Source organism: Mastigoproctus giganteus, chromosome 12 (genome assembly GCF_048544385.1).
Source record: "Mastigoproctus giganteus isolate SK-2022 chromosome 12, ASM4854438v1, whole genome shotgun sequence".
NCBI classification, from domain to species: Eukaryota; Metazoa; Arthropoda; class Arachnida; order Uropygi; family Thelyphonidae; genus Mastigoproctus; species Mastigoproctus giganteus.
In genome coordinates, this window is record NC_143586.1 from 150,667,181 (window position 1) to 150,686,458 (window position 19,278).

At 37.3% G+C, this 19,278-nt stretch overlaps 1 protein-coding gene across 1 annotated transcript; it reads right to left on the reverse strand.

Moving 5' to 3' along the window:
* Window positions 1-16,093: 16,093 nt before the first annotated feature.
* Window positions 16,094-18,522, reverse strand: LOC150077511 (uncharacterized). Its single transcript, XM_090386694.1, has 2 exons — window positions 18,426-18,522; window positions 16,094-16,645 (listed from the first exon to the last, which is right to left on the reverse strand). Exons 1-2 carry the CDS (start codon window positions 18,490-18,492, stop codon window positions 16,185-16,187), a joined length of 528 nt encoding a protein of 175 aa, XP_090242820.1. The 5' UTR covers window positions 18,493-18,522; the 3' UTR covers window positions 16,094-16,184.
* Window positions 18,523-19,278: the final 756 nt, after the last annotated feature.

The window sequence follows — 19,278 nt, forward strand, 5'->3', positions numbered from 1 at the left end:
TGCAAATCATTAACAGTCCATCTTTCCTTTGATCTTTTGAAGATGCAATTCATTCCAGAACAGTTCCTTGTAGATAAAATATCAAATAACGCACTTGCATTTAAATTTTTGTCTTGTTTCTCTTCTGACAGTAGGTAGTCACTTTCAATTACGTATTTCGAATGGAAATCCGTTTCCTTTTCTCTTGCAAGGACATCTGAAATTCAAAATGCAATACTTTAAATGACAAAGTAAAAGAATTGTATTATTTTAAGCTTACAAAGAAATGAAATGAAATATGGTTGGTCAAGTATTATTATAATACTTATTAAGACAACTTCCAGTTAAATAGTTGCTTTTGCCATTTAATGCTCTTTTTGGATTGGATTTTTAAAGGATATTACATCTAGCATTAACTGTAAATATAATATAATTAAATATATGACCCTTTTCCATGATAAAATTATAGTTTATTGGAACAGAAAGTGAGAAAGATTTTACAAATTTTCTAACCTTACAAAGTAACCAAATAAATGAGTAAGAAAATGTTTCTGAATTGAGTAATTGAATCTTCACTTAATGGAGAGCACTCCATGCAATCACAAGATGTACTCACGCTTGCAGAGATGACTTCAGCCAATGAGGAATTCCTTTCCATCATCGCAGCTCAAAGTAGTAGTTGAAAAGTAGTATAATGAAAAATGCATTATTATTGAATAATTTCAATTATAACGTGTTTGTTATTATCTTATTCACCAGTATATTTTATGAAATATCCGAAAAAATTTCTCAACTTAGTAAAAAATCAGCTGTCAATATTCACGGAGACCGACTCAGATTATTTTCCTGCGTAAGATTTCATTTAATGATGTATAACCCCTCATTTAGTTTGAATCACCTCATGAGTTCTCACTGCTATACCTCAGTTACATCCTTTAAATAATGTATATCAATATTTAAATAATAATATAAATATGCTCATAAAGCAGCCTGGCTGTTTTGTGAGCAGCTGTAAACATGTCTTTATCAGAGGATCTTACTCCAAACATCCATTATGAAAATTTCATCGCGCAGAGCTCCCTCAAAAATCGGCTGATGTTCTTGTGTGAAGTTGTTTTACGCATGCTATATGCATTTTTTTATTTTTTTCTATCCCAATCCCTTAATACAGAATTTCGACACAGTTCTGCTACAAATTTCTGGTTTATTTTGACTCGTATCATTCACTAAAATTTCTTATTACTGTTCTTTTTGAAGCACCGGAAAATTAACTACTACTTTAATAGGATCGCGTTTAGACCCCCCCCCCCTGTCAAATGCTATCATTCTGTTTTTTGCCACTCACTGCGGTATTTTTTGCATGTAGTCTTTCATGCCAGTAACCTTTACTCCTTAAATTACAGTCAGTATACTTGCAAACAGAGAAAACAGTTTAACTCACTAACAGTTACTCTCCTGCAGCGAGTCCAATCATTCGGTAACATTTTGTTGGATTCCGGGACTTTCTGGAATTCCAGAAATAAACTGTTGATCTCTCTCTCTCTCTAAACAACTTCTTTCCACATTCTCACCAAACCTTGATGTTCCTTATGCAGATTACAAGCCTAGATTCGAAATGCCTGTTACGATAACTGATCACAAAATCGAAAACCTAATGCAAACAACAAACTTTACCAGATAAAACAAGATTCAAACTTGTGGCTCTTTGGATCCAGACTAAGATTTGGGCATACTTGTATTGCGCATCTCCTCTTATTAGTGCTAGAAAACCTCCATAGTGCACATCTTGTCACACTACGGTCCATCATTTTCTGGCCGACTTGTCCTCTTTACTTATCCATCTATTCAATAACCTTCCAGTCATTCTCTATACTGAACGAAGCACAGGTTTTATTCCATTTGTTTTGAAATTATGCAAATACAGAAGAATTCTTAATATACTTGAAGCATAGCCTATACAGATATACGTATGTAATTCTACAGTTATATGCTCTCCTATAAATAACCTCTGAACAGACAAGATTTGGCCGAAGTAGCCGTTGTATCCAACTCCACACCAACAACAGCAATCCACTAGTCGTATTACACGCCTTTTAGTTGAAAGTAGTTCGATTCCATTATGTGATCGCTAAATACGATTAATGGTAATATTCTTGTTAAAAAACTTGTATACTCCTGTGATCAATTCCATACCGAGTTTGTATAAACAATCTATTAATCTGAAATTATAAATTTGGAAAACATTAACTGAACAGGTAAATTGATTATAAAACTATTTTGATGGGCGAGTCTACTAAATAATTAGCTCGGTTACCTTTGGCCTTAGTAACAGAAGCTACTGGCAATCGCCAGCAGCTTCCGACTTTTGTGGGGGGGGGGGATAAGGGAGAACTGTCGTTATCATAATGACTATTTCATGATAATCTAGTTTGGGACTTGTAGAGAACTAACGCTGCTGAGTACAGAGTAGGTTCTCTAGATGTTTATTAGTTGGACGAGTTTAGCTTAAATTTAAAATCTGACCCCATAAAATAAAACTCGAACGACTAGTTATATTAGTCCTACAAAAGGCCACCCGTTTATCGAACTTTTATATTCTCAAAGGAATTACATCTGAGCTTAGACCACAGAAAATCAAGCTGACCAATTGTTTTTAAACAGATCGATAATTGCGTCAAAGAATTCTTAAAATTCCATTCCACTGCCAACTCTAGTTGCACAGTACTACTACACGTCCAGGACAAAACAAAAATTCAATTCACACACTATATGCATTCTTTGTGGGGAAAAAATAAAATTGATGCTTACTACAAGGAAATAGACAGATGTTTGCCAATAAGAATTTCCAAACAGCAACCATGTCGTTTGCTGGCTTGCCTCCTTCTCACCAGTAGTTCACAGATGCGCAGCTTTAACCACAAGGCCAGTGCCACTCTCTGTACCACCATGTTTTTCCCTCTGTATATGTAGTCCTTGCTTCTTCCTACGTAAGAGTAGAAGATCCACCCTCACTCGTAAAGGAAAAGGAAACGCAATCCGCAACCTGTCACTCTACAGAGAAATATTGAGATGAAAAGGGATGTGCCAGGCTTAGTTTGTTTCGCTGGGGGTGGATATAAATGAAGAGTTTTATTTCTAAATCTTGTTATTGCTGTTTGTTCAATAGCAAATGGAAACTAATGCCCACCGTGACTTATTTAGTAATCCTTAAATCAGATCGGCTTAATATAAATCGTTTGTTACATTCCTCTGAAAGTCTTTTGTACTATTTTTATGGAAACTAATGCCCACGTTTCGCAGAGTAACGATGGGATCTTGTACAGACCAAAGATAATCACGATATTCATGACATGTTCGTATGATAGAGAGTAAATTTAACTAAAACATGATAAAGGATTATAAACAGAACCTTCTATTCCACGGTCGACAACCAACCCTAGAAAAAAAGTGAATATACAATTTATAGCTTGAATATACTGGCACCGTTCTCCTTTCGTTGATTCTGCATAGCGCTTCAATAACCTAACCTTCGTTCCGTTTTTCTGAAAGATTCATGTGTTTCCCCCTGTGAGTATTGTCAGTCAATATCCACAGACTGACTTTTCACACAGTCTTTTCCCATGTCTGCTGTTTTCTGTAACAGATGTGCTCACAATCATATCTCTCATGAATCCACTGACAACAGAAAGACACAAATTCTATTCATCTCTGCTTATAGTGACAAGCTCATTTTCATGCATTTTTCATACGCCTAACCTACAAATCAAATTAATGGAGGAAGAACAATTCCAGTAGATGCCATCAGATTCCCAACCACTGGAAGCCTAATCCGGTGGCAAAATATAAAATAAATAAATAAAATATAAACAAAATAGCAATAAGAAATAAATGAATGCCGAAACTATTGAAATAAAAAGTAACGTAATAATAAGGTTATTATTAATAATAAAAATAAAGCAATAACAAAAAAAGGGACGCAATGACCACTCGTTACGACACTGACTGCCAGCCTAATGGACCCGGGTTCGAGTCTCCCCTAGAAGGGAGCGAACGCGTGTCAATCGCACTGGAAACCGGCATACTAAATAATACTCGCATTCAAGTATTAGGCAGAGGGATCGGTTCGAAAAGGTCTCAGCACAGCCTGCTCCACTGTCTTAAAATGGGTCATAAACAAACATAAACTTCCTCCACAGTTAAGTTACGCCGCATCCTTAAATTGTACTTCCCCGTCCCTGATTCTGCTCCTTGAAGCTCGCCTTAACGCCGCAATCCAGCAATGCGACATGAAGATGGCTTACCAACCAACCTTGTAGTTTTCCACCTGTATATTCTTCGTACACTGTGATGTTTATAATTGTGTTATACTTTGAGTGTTGAGCTCTATTTACTTCTGATTCCTTCATATATATATTTTATATTTAATTTATTAATTTCCTTTCTTACATATTGTAATATCACTGTTAACTTGTGGCCGTGAAGGGCTTATTGCAATGTATCCATTGTATTACTAGTATGGGGGCAACAAAAGAATATGGACAACGTCGAACGAAAGGAGGAAGAACAAGAAGTAATACAACACACAGCAGCTGAAGTGGAAACAGATGAGGTCATGATATTCAGAGTAGAAGACAAGATGAGTGGAGGAAGGCTAAAAGAGAAATCGAGGGAATGGACTCCACAAAGATCCATACAATGGGAGAGAAACGACAGCCGAGCAGCAGAAGAAATAAAACACAAGAAACGAAAATGAACTACCAGCTTGAGAAAGAAGGCTTAAAAAGAAGTTAGTGGAACAGAGCTAAGATAGGCCAATTGACCCAATATCAAGGAGGTAAGAAGTTGATCGAAAAAATTAAGAGCATGCTTAAGAAAGACAGCAAACACGAAACCATAAACGCTAGAAAAAGAAGAATACTTAGACACACTGAAATAAAACCTCTTTGCATTCAACAAGAGATGATGCCTATACAAAGAGAGCTCCTATACGAAAACGAACAACCGAAGCTTCGCTTAAACCAAAGAACCTTCTATAGGAGTATATGACAAAAGAAGAAAGAAGGTCACCACACGAGAAGAAGACGTAGAGGAGTTCTCGGGAGCAGTGGAGTAAGACATAACTTTCGAGCCCCCTGTATAGAACCAGAACGGAAGGAAACCAGGGAAATATGTGAAATGAAATGGGAAATTCATGAGGAAGAAGTATAATGGGCGATAAGGAAGTCCCATAACTGCCAAACCCCAGCAATAGATAATATCCACAACTAGTACAAGAAGTTCACTGGCATATATAGGGTGTCTCAAAAATATTGGTACAAACGTTTAGGGGAGGTAGGTAACATCTAAAGGAATGTGAATCGCATAGGAACCCATAACCGGAAACGTCACGGGAAAGTAGTAGCAGAGGCACAAGAAGCAGAAATGACACAAGACAGTAATTAGTGCCAAACATTTATTTGACATAATATTAACAACAGAGTACGAGATGGATGCATTTCATGATGTTACAACAGATGCTCGAAGGTTCCACCATGAGACGCGATGCATGCGTGACACCGAATCAGCATGGATTGACGGACACGGTCGAACACACCTGGAGTTTCTTTGACAGTAGCAGCAGCGGAGACGAGTCTCGCCACGAGATCCATTTCCGTCTCCATAGACGATTCATACACGATAGATTTGAGGGTCCCCCACAGCAAGAAATCAAGGCTCGATAAATCAGGTGAGCGTGGGGGCCAGGCAACGGGTCCACCATGGCCAATCCATCGACGCCCAAAACGCCTGTTCAAATGGTCACGAACACACCTTCCATAATGGGCAGGCGCCCCGTCATGTTGAAACCAAATGTTGCGTCTCACATTTGCTGGAACATCGTCAAGTAACCCTGGTAGAACTTGTTCAAGAAAGATCCGATATTTAGCGGAGTTCATGCGGGATGGTAACAGGTATGGGCCGACTAAGCAGTCACCGACCATACCTGCCCACACATTTATTGCGAAGCGATGTTATTCCGCATGGGGGAGCACACCGTGTGGGCCCTCTGCTAATCCGTACACTAGGTGCATGACTGCCAGCTTACAGTTCGTATATCGATGCATGCTCTTCATGCGGCGACTATTGCTTGAATGAGTAAACCAGAAATTTTCCTCTCCCTGATGAACAGCGCCGTGTACCGACTTACGGTGACGTTTCCGGTTATGGTTTCCTATGCGATTCACATTCCTTTAGATGTTACCTACCTCCCCTAAACGTTTGTACCAATATTTTTCAGACACCCTGTATAAGCATATACCAGGGCAGTTCATTGGGATGATAAGCACCCAGAGACAATCCCCAAATTTTCTTATTCAAGGAATCGCAAACATGAAGGCTACGGACCAAGATACAAGAAACCTGGCGAAGTACAGACCGATCACCTGTCTCCCAACAATCCCCAAGATACTGGCCATTTGTTTCAAACCTCTACATAGGCTACCGCATGGCCTTCGACTCCCTGCCTCATAACTGGCTAACAGAGACGCTGAAGATCAACAAAATAAATCCGATGGTGACAACATTCATAGAAGCAAACATGGCGAAATGGAGCACTACCATCAAGGTCGAAAACATCACAAACAAACCGATCCCCGTTAAGAGAAGCCTTTCAGGGAGATGACCTGAGCTCACTGTGGTTCTGTCTAGCACTTAATCCGCTATCCACCATGCTGAACAAATGCAAGGACGAATATACCCGCAAAGAAGGAAGAAAAAACCTGATGTAATCCACTTACATCAGTTTAGGATCCTGGGCTGCTCCTAACCTGAAGTACATGACTGACACCAAGTTCTATGCGGCAATCGAGAAACAACTCCAACAGCTACTACGGATCATTGAAGAATTCAGCAATGACATCAGGTTGGAATTTGGACTAAACAAACGCAAGACTCACTGATTGCATCAGGGGAATTAGTCGGCTGAAACTAAATGAGAAACAGAAATAGTTCGACGCCTAGAAGTAGTAACATTTTTGTTAGCAGGCTAGACCCCAATACTACTTCCCAGCAGATGGACCAGCTACTATTAGAACTAGAAATTCCAGGTAGAGCGTTCAAAATAAGAACGAAATATCCCACATATTCATCATTTAGAATTGAGCTAAAGAATTTTGACCTACAACAATATCTAAATCCTGATATCTGGCCAAATGGTCTACTCGTCATGCCATTTTATGGAGCTATTGGAGGATCGGTCAACAACTCTAGTGAAAAGATACCAACTAATTCTCAATCTGCTGAATTCTCTGCATAGCTAGAGAATAATATTCCTAATTCTCATCCTAATCCATCATTTAATTTGACACCTAATAGATCTGTTTGCAAACATCCTTCTAACACAAATGTCCATCTCAGCATTTTTCTTCAAAATGTAAGAAGCATAAAAAATAAACTGTCTACGCTTATTTCATTAATGGTTGAAGAATCGCGTGACATCATATGTTTAGTTGAAACGTGGATGCAGGAATCTTTACAAGATGTTTTCCTACTGCCGAAGAATCTCAGCTACACGCCATTCATGACATCAAGAATTAATCGTAGAGGTGGTGAGACAGCAATAATTGTAAAATCCAATTTTAAAGTTTTGAACACATACAACTCTAATACTTTCAACTTTGAAGGAATTTCCCTACTAATCCAAGTTAAGGATTCTCTGCTTCAAATTTATAATATTTATATTCCGCCTGGACCTACTGATGACATCATTAATGATGTAATAACCTGGATCACTACTGTTCTTAAGCCTCAAACTAACATCATTATAATGGGCGACTTGAACCTTCCCCTGCCAAAATATAATCTACAAATGAAGCTGCTGTCCGACTCATTTTTAGTTCTAGGAGCAAAACAAATCAACATCCCTGTTACAAGAGGTAATCAAGCGCTTGATCTTGTATACTCTAACTTTCCACTGCATGAAAAACTTAGTACGAACATTGATTTAAATCTGACCACAAAAGTATAGAACTGCAAGCAACAATTTGCTGTGGGAATCATCGACCTCCCTCCCCCCTCTGGAAATCACTAAAAGAATATCATCAATTAAATTCCGTCAGAAAAGTTTTTGCAGCTCTTAAAATACTATCCATGGGATTCTCTCAAAAATATTCCTATACAGGACGCCACCTTTCTTCTTATAAAATGGCTGAATCAACTGAAAACAGCGTCGGCATTCAAACTTGTTAGAGTATTTTCTCACTCCAAACCTTGGTTCAAATCCCACCTGAAACCTTACTTTAAAAGTAAAAAAAAATATCACAGACAGTGGAAGAAATGCGGCACTTCATCAGCACACATAACATATAAAAAGAGGGCTTTGTTTCAACTCAAAAAAATTCAGTCATACAAAAATTGTGTTATGTCCACGCTAAAGCACAATAAAAGAGCACTTTCTACAAAAACAACAGCTACCTTACAGCACGATCTAGTTTCTGAATGGATAAGATGCAATATGGAAACAAGCAGATCTGAAATTTTCACTGGAGGTATACAAAACAGATTTATAGCATTTAATTCCTACGAACAAGCAGACAAAGTGCAACATGATGTGTCTCCGGATCAAGCCCTGCTAATTAACCAATTTGTGAACAAGAATACAGTTCAGCGTGCAGTTAACCAAATACGCCCTGATAGTAGTGAAGGTCCTGACGGCATCCCTGGTTTTATTATTAGATTGTCCAGCGTATACATCATTGATTCGTTAGTGCATATAATTTCCAGGTGCATCTGCCAGCCATTCCTTCCAAGACAGTGGAAAACTTTCAGGATTACGCTGATTCCTAAAAAAGCTTGCAGAAATAAACATCCCGGCCATCGACCAATTGCTGTTTCGTCAATAATTACTAAAATTATTGAAAAAATCATGCTCCCATATCTTCAACATGCAATCTTCGCTAATGCGCCTGTCAATATGCATTTTTGTCCTAGAGGGCGCTCCACAACAACAAACCTAGCTGACACCATTGTACGCATCCAAACTGCGTTTCAAGATAAGGCACAATGCGATGTATTTTATTTTGACATCAAAGGTGCTTTCGACAACGTAGATCTCAAAAAAGCTTTTGAAATACTAAAAAATCATTTTCTCGTTGACACAATGATTATTTCCCATCTTCAATACAGCCTAAATCGCAGACTTCTCCTCTTCCCCACTAGTACTGACAATATTCTCGTCACAACCTCAACAGGCATTCCCCAAGGAGCCGTTCTCTCCAGTACTATATTTTCAGCATCTCTTCAACCACTTCTACAAGAAAATCCAAATCTACTGGCATATGCCGATGATTTAAAGTTATTTATAATCTCCAAAGCCACTGATGATATTCGCAAAGTTATCAATGATGCGAATTCACAGATTTGTGAAATCATCAAGTACCTGAAAGATCTCAATCTGAATATAAATGCGAGCAAATCTGCTCAAATTACTTATTCCCTTCAGAAACAACCCAACCACATAGAAATAAAAATTGCAGATGTCCCAGTCCCAAATGTTTACGCTCACAGAGACCTAGGAGTTGTTTTTGATAAAAATCTCTCCTTTAATGCCCACTATTTATATGTTGCTCAAAAAATTCAAAAAGCAAAATGGTTAATCAAACAAGAAACAGCAGCGATTCAAGACAGAAAAACAGTCATGAAGCATGTTCAAAGATGTATCTTTCCCATTCTGTTTATGCTTCTGAAATCTGGTCTGGTGCTCCTCAAGTTACCTTCAAGAAATTCCTTACCCTAGAGTATTGGATTCTTAGATGACTGAAGAGTAAACTTCGTTTTCCCCATACAACATCAAGGCAACAGTTTTATAAAAACCTAAAAACAAAGCCTCTGCAACAGATGATCAACGAATCTGGAGTCATGCTTCTTGCAAAGTTAATCACCTCTGCATGCGATTCACCAAACTTAGCCAATATAATAGCTGTCCCCAACAGGGAAAATTCAGGAAACCACCAATTCAAATCCAACCTCTCCAGGCTCAAACAAATGGACAGAATGTTCCCCAATGCATCTCTTCACCTCATAAATCATCACAACATTGATTGCAACAGGTTAATCAACTCTGAAGCCTACAGGAGTTAGATCTCCGATAAAATGAAGAAAAGTAATCCAACCCAGTAATTGCAACTGAAAGCCAAATGTCCTGTTCTGCAATTTTTTTTTAAATTCATAACTGTTCTGCAATTTTTAAATTCATAACTATAATTCCTAGTCATTTTTAATATATATATAAAATCTGCTACGTACATATACTCGATTATTTATGTTATTCCTGTTGTATTTTTGCCTGTCCCTGGCCAGGTGCTCTGATGGGCTTGCTGTATTTGCAATAAATGAATATTTATTTATTTATTTATTACCAGCTGCAAACCACAAAAGTATGTAAATGTACTTTGCTCTTTTAGCGCTAATTCTTGTTACGACAATTCAGGTAAATCTAGTTTAACAGTGAGATCTGTCCATTTTTCGCAAGACACTTAGCCTTTCTTTACCTCGTGTTTATATCAGATTCTTTTCCTCTCTCCACTGACAAGAGTGACAATTTTTATCTTACTCGGATGGTGCTCTCATTGTAAATTGATTTAATAAAACTTGAATTTATCAAACTTAGATCAAAATTGAGTCAATCAAACTTAGATCATATATCCATGTACATTACGAGGGGTTTCCAAAAAGTAAGGTAAAGTGTGTTATTGTTATACGGCACCAGGGGTTTCCGCCATCTTCGCGTTGCTTTCATTGTGGGTGAACCAGCTCGCTGGGAAATGCCAGAGATTTAAAAGTGTGTGGGAATTGTTCATGTGTAGTGTCCTGTACCGTTGTTCACCTGGTATTTAGCCGCTGGACCCCTGCTGAGGCCCAGGTTGCCCCACTTACGCCCCGTGGAGGCAGACCAGGAACCCAGTAGACTAATTTACTCTGGCAGGTCCTACCGCTTACTTTCTTGATATTTCGGCGGCTAGGACCTAAATATAATAAATAAATGAAATTAAATTTAAAAAAAATATATATATATATAAATAAATTTAAATAAAAAATCCGTTAGGTTAGGTTATGTTAGTGACGATACACACACATACATATATATACACATGTACAATTACATTTTCTGTACTCATATATACACACACATATGCGTTGGCGTCGGGGTATGGTCGCTAAGGTTGTTATGCCGAATTATGGGCTCAAAGGATTTTTGGCACGATAATTTTTGTTGTGTGGGGCTTTCGTTAGCGTAAACATAGAGTTGGGGGGGAGACAGAAGACTGGGGGTGAGAGACAGAAATATGGGACCAATAGGGTAGGTAGCCCCAGTTTTCAGTGAGGCATGCCCATGCCCCACCAGAGTAGAAGATATAGGGTGGTGAGGAAGGGTGGGAACGAAGGTCGTCCCTTCCCCAAGGATGTGGGAATAAAAGGTGAAGTGGGCTAGGGTGCCCACTTCACCTTTGAGAGTAATATGGTCCTTTGGATCGTTTCAAGTGTTCTTCTGTTCACAACCAGTGTCTCTTTGGGAAACCACACCGCTGCTGCATAGGTGATTGCTGGTAGGAAAGTTATTTTGCAGTATATTGACAGAGTTCTCTTTTTGAGACCCCAGCCCTTCTTTGTGATCCTGGCCACCATCCCAGAGTAGCTCCTGATTTTTCTTCGGATGTATTTCAGATGCTGCTGGAAAAACAAGTTATTATCCAGGATTACGCCTAAGTACTTTAGCTCGCTCGCGAATTTTATGGTGACATTTTCAATTTTGATTTGCGGGGACCGCCGCAATTTCAGTTTCCATTTGAGAAGGATTGATGAGGTCTTTTCTGGTGAAATTCTTAATTGAGTTTTGGAAGTCCATTGTTGTAGCCGCTGTATTGCCCGGTTTGCCAACGCTTCCAGTCTTCTTGCATAATATCAAAGAGGGAAAAAAGTACGATGTTCAAATTTGTAGATAATATTAAAATCAGGAGAGTTATTAAGAATGTAAGTAAGACAGCTTCTCCAGAATGATTTGAACAGGCTTCATGTATTGTCGGATAAACAATGGTTACTAATTAATGCTGTCAGATGTAAGTTTGAAAAAAATTTCGTAATAACTTATACTCTAGTTGGTGCAGAGCTAAAGGTTTTAAATGAGCAGAGATAGAGAGAGACTTCGGTGTTATGATATAATCAAACACTAAGCTTACCAGGCAGAAGACCAGTAAGTGCATGGTGAATTAATGTCAATGATTTAACTTGCCATAGAATATAAAGAGAACGATGTTGTAGTCTCGTTATGCAAGACAGTGGAAACAACATTTTGAATATCATGATCAACCGGGTAAACCAACTAAAGAATGAAATCGAGCTTCTGTAAAAGATCTGAAGAGAGAGAAGACTGGTTTGGTAGGAGCAGAAAAGAAACATTCATACAAAGAGAGAGAGAGAGAGAGAGAGAGCTACGAAATGCTAATACAGAGCTTGGATACTGAGAGTCTCAGACGAGAACTGACAAAGGAGTACAAAGAGAGAGAGAGTGGAATTTTTACATTGAAACGGGTCAAAAACTCCAGGGACTATAGATACAAACTATTAGGAAAACTAATAGGTTGGACATCAGGAAGATTATATTTGGTCAGTGTGTGTCGACCCCTGGAAGATTTTTGCATTCCTGTATGGTCGTGATTGTCAGTCTGCTGGAATTTAAGTAATAGATGGATCAGTGCATTCTGGAAACGAAAAAAGTCTTATAATGCTTTAGAGGGACACAGTTTATACAGATAAGTTTTTTTATTCTTTTTAAGATGATAAAGGCTAGCTTCCTTGCAGGTTTGGTCTTTACTACTACCGCTAACGCATTTCTCATGATATTGCGATACTTCTTAATAATTTTATTTTTATCTTGGTTCATGGCTCGATAAATGATGTTCCTCACCAAATATTACTAATTACTAATTTCATTGAACTTCAGTTTACTAATACACTTGACATATTTCAATCCTGTTGAATAGAAATGGAAGTACGATGGATTAATGGATCGTCAGATGATCGTTGAAAAATAGTTAAGGTCACATCATCGGTGGTTCTTAAATCGTCAAATGATATTTGCCACATTTTGTCAATCAAGAAAAGGCAATGAATATAATTTGCCACTTTTTTTATTATTATTTATTATATTTTAGATACAACGTACAATTTGGCTTCTGTGATACCACGGAGAGAAATTTGGCTCAGCAGTAGTTTCATCTTTCCAAAAGAGTATAATTTACTCTTTAAAGAAGAGTAAATGAATATTTACTGGAGCTTTCTCAGATGCAGCCTTCAGAACAAAAGATGTGGTGCAGAGCTTTATCAAAATGTAAGAGAATCTTGTTTTGCGGATATCCAAAATAAAAAAAAAAAACATTTCAGGAAGCAGCGAGTGATGGATAAAAGTGATGGCAATATATTACTGAAATGTGGTTTAAGGATTCGGTGTCCCTCTATCCTGCACAAGAGGTAGATCATATAATCTTACAGGATACTCGAAAAGTGATTATCATAAACCAAGAATAAGAGTCGTGAAGATGCTATTTTCCTTGGAGCACAGTGTTCTTTACCGCTATCAGTACATATGATATGAAGGTTGAAATGGACATATAATGAGGTAAACAGAAACAATAAGGAGTGGTTACATAATCTTCCGTAGCTGAGTGGTCAGGAACGGGAGTGCAGTAGCATACGCTGTTTGAGTACACTGGGGTTCAAGCCCCTGACGGCTAAATACGTACGATCTGCCAACCCGCACTGGACGGGAGTGGTAGATTATTGTCCATTTCCGTCAACATTAATTGTTGAGGAGGCTTCCATCCTGCAGCGGGTTTATAATGTCATCGACATCGATGACATAACGACATCGATGAAGGGATAGAGGGCGTGATGTCTAAATTTGCAGATGATATTAAAATTGGCAGAGTAGTTAATGATCACTGTCAAGCTGAGCTTCTTCAGAGAGACCTTGATAGACTTCAGGAATGGTCAGAAAAATGGCAGCTATGCTTTAATCCAACAAAGTGTAAGGTATTACACCTGGGAAACAGTAATCCCAAAATAACTTATTCACTTGGTTGGAGTTCAACTAAACCCAGTATTGGAGGAAAGGGACTTGGGTGTTACGATACGGTCAGACATGAAATTCTCTGAGCATTGTAAACAGGTTGCAAGGAAGGCCCACGGTGCCCTATCGATAATCTATCGAACTCCCATTATATAAGGCTTTTGTTAGGCCACACTTGGAATACTGTGCTCAAGTATGGAGACCGCACCTAAAGAAAGACATCGAGCTTCTTGAAAGGGTGCAAAGACGGGTAACTCGCCTGGTGAGATCGGCAAAAGGGCGTCCTTATGAAGAAAGACTTCGAATATCTGAGTTGCAGAGTTTGGAAACTAGACACCTTAGAGGAGATTTGATTGAGGTGTTTAAGGCTCTGAGAGGCATCAGTAAAATGAATGAGGACGAAATTTTCAAGATTATAAATGATGCTAGAACTAGGGGACATAAATTCAAGTTATGGGGGGGCTAATGTTTAGATTGGACTGCAGGAAGTTTTATTTTAGCCAGCGAGTTATAAATTACTGGAATAAGTTGCCTTCATGGGTGGTAGAGGCCGACAGTTTGGGGAAATTCAAAGGTCATCTGGATAGTACCTTCGGGTTAGGGAAACGCATAGGATTATAGGTTTAATTTCCTTTTCTTTTATTAATCATTATTATTTATTTCTTTTATTTGTTATCATTGGTTTTTTTTTTTTTTGGCTGGTGTAGCATAAGCCATAGCCTTTCTTGCACCATGTGGTCATTACTAATACTAATACTAATGTCTGCAGTTTACCTTTTCTCACGTAAGGTTTTAGGCTACAGTTTTACCAAATCGGGTTTTTCTTTCAGAAAACAGAATAGCCGCAAATTACAGACACACTATCGCCTCGTAGGCTTAGTTACTTTCGAGCTTAAACACACATACCCACACCCCAGTATGCGAAGTAAATATTCATAAATTTCATATGTAGTGAAATCCGCACTCTTCCATGTCCTCATTTTATACATCTTCCCAGGTGATGTTACTTTGTTTTTCTAGAAGTTACTGACGTGAGCAGTTTGATTAAATTTCTATTTTCACGCCAGCATGGCCGCGTGAATCAGAGGAGCCTATGACTCGAAAATAAAGCGTTTCGCTTTATTTTCAGTAATTATAAATACTATAAGTTTATTAATTGATAGATCCAAAAGCATGACATAACCAATTAATTATATTATCTGTATACAAAGCCAAATTGATCAACAAAGCTAAATTACCATTGGCTTTGCTGATCAATGTGATATTCCCTAATAATCCATTAATCATCTTATTCATTCAGGGCTCTTAAATGATGTCTCGAGTGAATTCTACATTACCTTTGGAAAACTTTGATATAGAGCTATTGGAAATTCTGTATTTGTATATCTCTCTTTCTTTCTCTCTCCTGATGTATAACTAAATTAACATTAGCGGATAGTTTTGAAGCAATTTGAAGATTATAGGAATATCATATGTTCATGTAATTTCGAAATAGGTTTATGTTGTTAATTACTTCCATTTGAGAAAAAGAATTATGACTGTTATCTGCCACCCGTTAGAAACAGCCATATTCCAGTGGATGAAACGAGGGACTGCTCAAGATATTTTCAAAGGGCAATGAATTGACAGGGCTTTTCAGTATTTTTAATTCTCCAAATATAAAAAAAAGTCTCAATTTAAAACACCTGCGATTTACATCTAAACCCACTGACAATGGTGTAAGTTAATAAATGTTCAGAAATTAGCATATATTTTCATGGAAAGCTTAAAATTATTTTGTATTATCATACCAATTACCTCATAAAGTAATCCGATCACAGTGTTTTATATCTATTATGCGCTCACCTGTTATAAACTCCACTGCTGAATAAGTCAGTTTAGTTATGTTTAATTTTATTTTCGTCATGATAAAAATGCCCTCTCTGGAGAATAGAATTCTGTGTGAAGTTTTTATAAAAACGAAAATACAAGGAATAATGGGACAAACGTTGATTTTATTTATAACATTTTGCTTCTCTGAGTTAAAATATAGTGTTAATTCTTCGATATTCTGAAATTCATTTTTCTACGTTCGTGACTACAGTTTTCGATAAGTATCGGAAGCATTTCATCCCATTCTTGGAATGAAATCGTTGCCAGCTTTCAGAGTAATCACTTTTCGGGATGGGGAACGAATATCACGTGAATGAAGAAAATCACTGTCTGTAAAGGATTGTTCACGGTCCAGATCCGAAGGATCGAAAAATACCAAACCCCGATACTGCGAATCTTCACCGAAGCTACTTGACTTTATGTGTTGATCCTGGGTTCTCTTCTTTTTTCCGATTCGAGGGATGAACGAAGGACTGTCGTAAGGAACCATAATGATTTTAAAATTTAGGCGACCATGTGTTCTGGCAACATTTCCATTTTCTGGTGGAACAACTCCAGTTTCTGTAGTCTGTTTCTTAATTTGAATAGGTTTAAAATTTCTGAAAGATTCGTCATTTGAAGACTCTTCCAAAATTTCAGATAAGACGGAATTCATTGAGATAGGAGACGCAGCTTTCATTCTGCTTAAGGTGCTTCCTGTAAGAATAAGCATAGCATTAAAAGCAAGTTCATCAAAATATCAAACCAAACTAAATCATCTATTAATACACAGAAAATTATATAATCATGGTACTTTAAAATTCAATATATTTGCATTACATATACGAAATTTAATGTGCATTGTAAAATAGACAATTTCGAATAGCATATAAAATTCTAATATAAATACTTATTTAATAAGTTAAAAATAAACTATTTAATAAATTAAGAAAATGTACAATTTGAATTAATTAACTAATTAAAGCGCGGATCCCTCAATGAGAATTTCACCTTATGATAGTGTCTGATGCTAGAAATATTAAATTTGCCGAATATTTCAATAATATCGCAATACTTAAGTGTTAAAATAAAATACTTCAACTAGAAAATTTAATTTATTTATGAAAACGTAAAAATGTATACCAAATAATAATGGAGGATAGAAGAATATTAAAATACACATAATAATACAATATGTATAAATAAAATATAGGGTTTACCCCTATGCACAACTGAAATGTTATTGCCAATAGAGTACATGATACAAACCTGAAACCCCGTCCAGTAACAGGGAATATCTAAAATTTTAAGAGGATCCATGTAAAGTAAACTGCAGCAATTATCAACCCACTGCAGGATGGAAGCCTCTTCCACAATTCATGCTGAGGGAAATGGACCATAATCTGCCACGCTGGTCCAGTGCCGGTTGGCAGATCGACCATATTTAGTAGTAACGGGTATGAATCCAGGTCTACTCAAAGAGGGTGTGCTATTCCACCCGGCTCCTGACCACTCGGCTACGGAGGCTCAAGAGGATCCATCTAGGTACTTCTAATTACTCTGCAGATGCTCCATGTATAAACCGATTCCTCCCATATTCAGCAAATTATCCCCATCAAGACGATTCCTTTACAAATGCGTTGTTTAAGGTCACTAATGGTTCCTGGCATTGATGGAGCATGTACCTGGTCTTTCACGAATCCCCAGAAAGTAATATCCGAAAAGTCAGAACGGAGGAACGTGAGGATCACAACATTGTTTCTTCTCTTACTATTTACTTCTTAGGGAAAAACCGTTTTCAGGTATGTACTAAAATGTTTATAATTAATGACAGTACTAAATTTAGATCATAGATCAGAGATTTAAGTGATATTATGGTGTAATATTTAGTCATGGGGTTATGATTAGCATGATAATAATTAATAAAACATCTGTTATATTATTTATCTGATCCTCATACAACCATGTATATTATATCCATAAATTGCCTGTGTACTTTTATCGGTTTGCCCTTCTTTTTGAAAGAAGAACCCCAGTGTCCGAGAGAAAAATACTCCAGTTTTTCAGTAGAGAACAGCAAACTGATCAAAGAACACGGCAGTTACCGACACAACATTAGTTTTATCAGCATCTTAGGCCATTGCCCCAGTCAGTTATATTTGTATAAGTGTGTGTTCGTAGACAGATTTTGTACGTTGTGAGGATTGAAAAACCCAGAATAACTCAGAAGGGAAAACTCTATTTCGTCCAAAAAGTGTAAGGTTTTATCACTGACAATAAGATTATATTCGACATTATAATAATAGTAGAATACCTGGCATATGTTTCATAGAAGCATTACGTGTCTGCCTCAACTGGAGGTGCGATTGAAAACCGATAGATAGGACATTAAGTTTTTGCTTGCAATACCAGTTTCACTAAATACTTTGCACACAGAAATTCTTATAAATTACTGCCTTATATTATTATATAAAAATATAAATAGTCAATAGAATACCTTGGCACTGAAACGAGAAGCAGAGGAGAGCGAAAATGAACCTTTGAACTACGTGAGTTTTCTCCATGACGAACGAATAGTGAACCGTGTTCCAATACTGGTGGTACTCACTTTCTGCTGAAACACTACACTGCTTATATATACGTTTTTCACCTCCACATGTTCGTCCGATAAGTCTGTCTGCAGGTTTATTTTGTACAATTTAGTTTTGATCTAATGAAAATGAATATTGAGGAATAAGGAGACTGTTTCCTGAACTCAATGTGTTTTTCTTAGCCGATTTAAACTGTCCCGTGCATCCGCTGTCAAATAGATCCAAACAAATAAGTTAACAGAACGTCAGTCCATGGTGGATTTTACCAAGACTTAGCTTTAAGGAGGTTTGAACTACTTAGAGTGTCACTACTTTCAACTGACAACAGGAAAAGAGATGGTTTAGAGAATATCCAAGGATTCTGGAACATTATTGGATTTAAAGATTTCTCTTAAGCAGTTGAAAAATCGTTGATGATTACAGTACGGGTCCTCTTTTGTGGAATCGATTTTTATCTTACTTTGAAATTGAAATGGTGAGGAAATAATTCAACGCTGTAATTTTTATTATGTCCATTAATTTTCGATATCGAAAATGTCTTTTTTGAAATATTCATTAGAATAAAAGAAAAATTAGATTTACTTCAGTTTTTATAATTATCTTTTTCTCTTCAGAAAAGGAAGTAAATGAAAAGTCAAAGATATTTTAGAATTAATGGGAATCACTGTCATATTAGGGCTACTCAATATCCGGAAGGAGAGAATCAGTATATTGACTTGCACAAATCAGTCGAAGCACAAAAAAGTCAGAGTGCGAGTA

Excerpts from the sequence above, each read along its gene's own strand:
- LOC150077511 (XM_090386694.1), bottom strand. The coding sequence starts at position 18,492 with ATGGAGAAAACTCACGTAGTTCAAAGGTTCATTTTCGCTCTCCTCTGC. Across the intron at positions 16,646-18,425 it reads CTTCTCGTTTCAGTGCCAAG|GAAGCACCTTAAGCAGAATG; the intron begins GTATTCTATTGA and ends TTATTCTTACAG.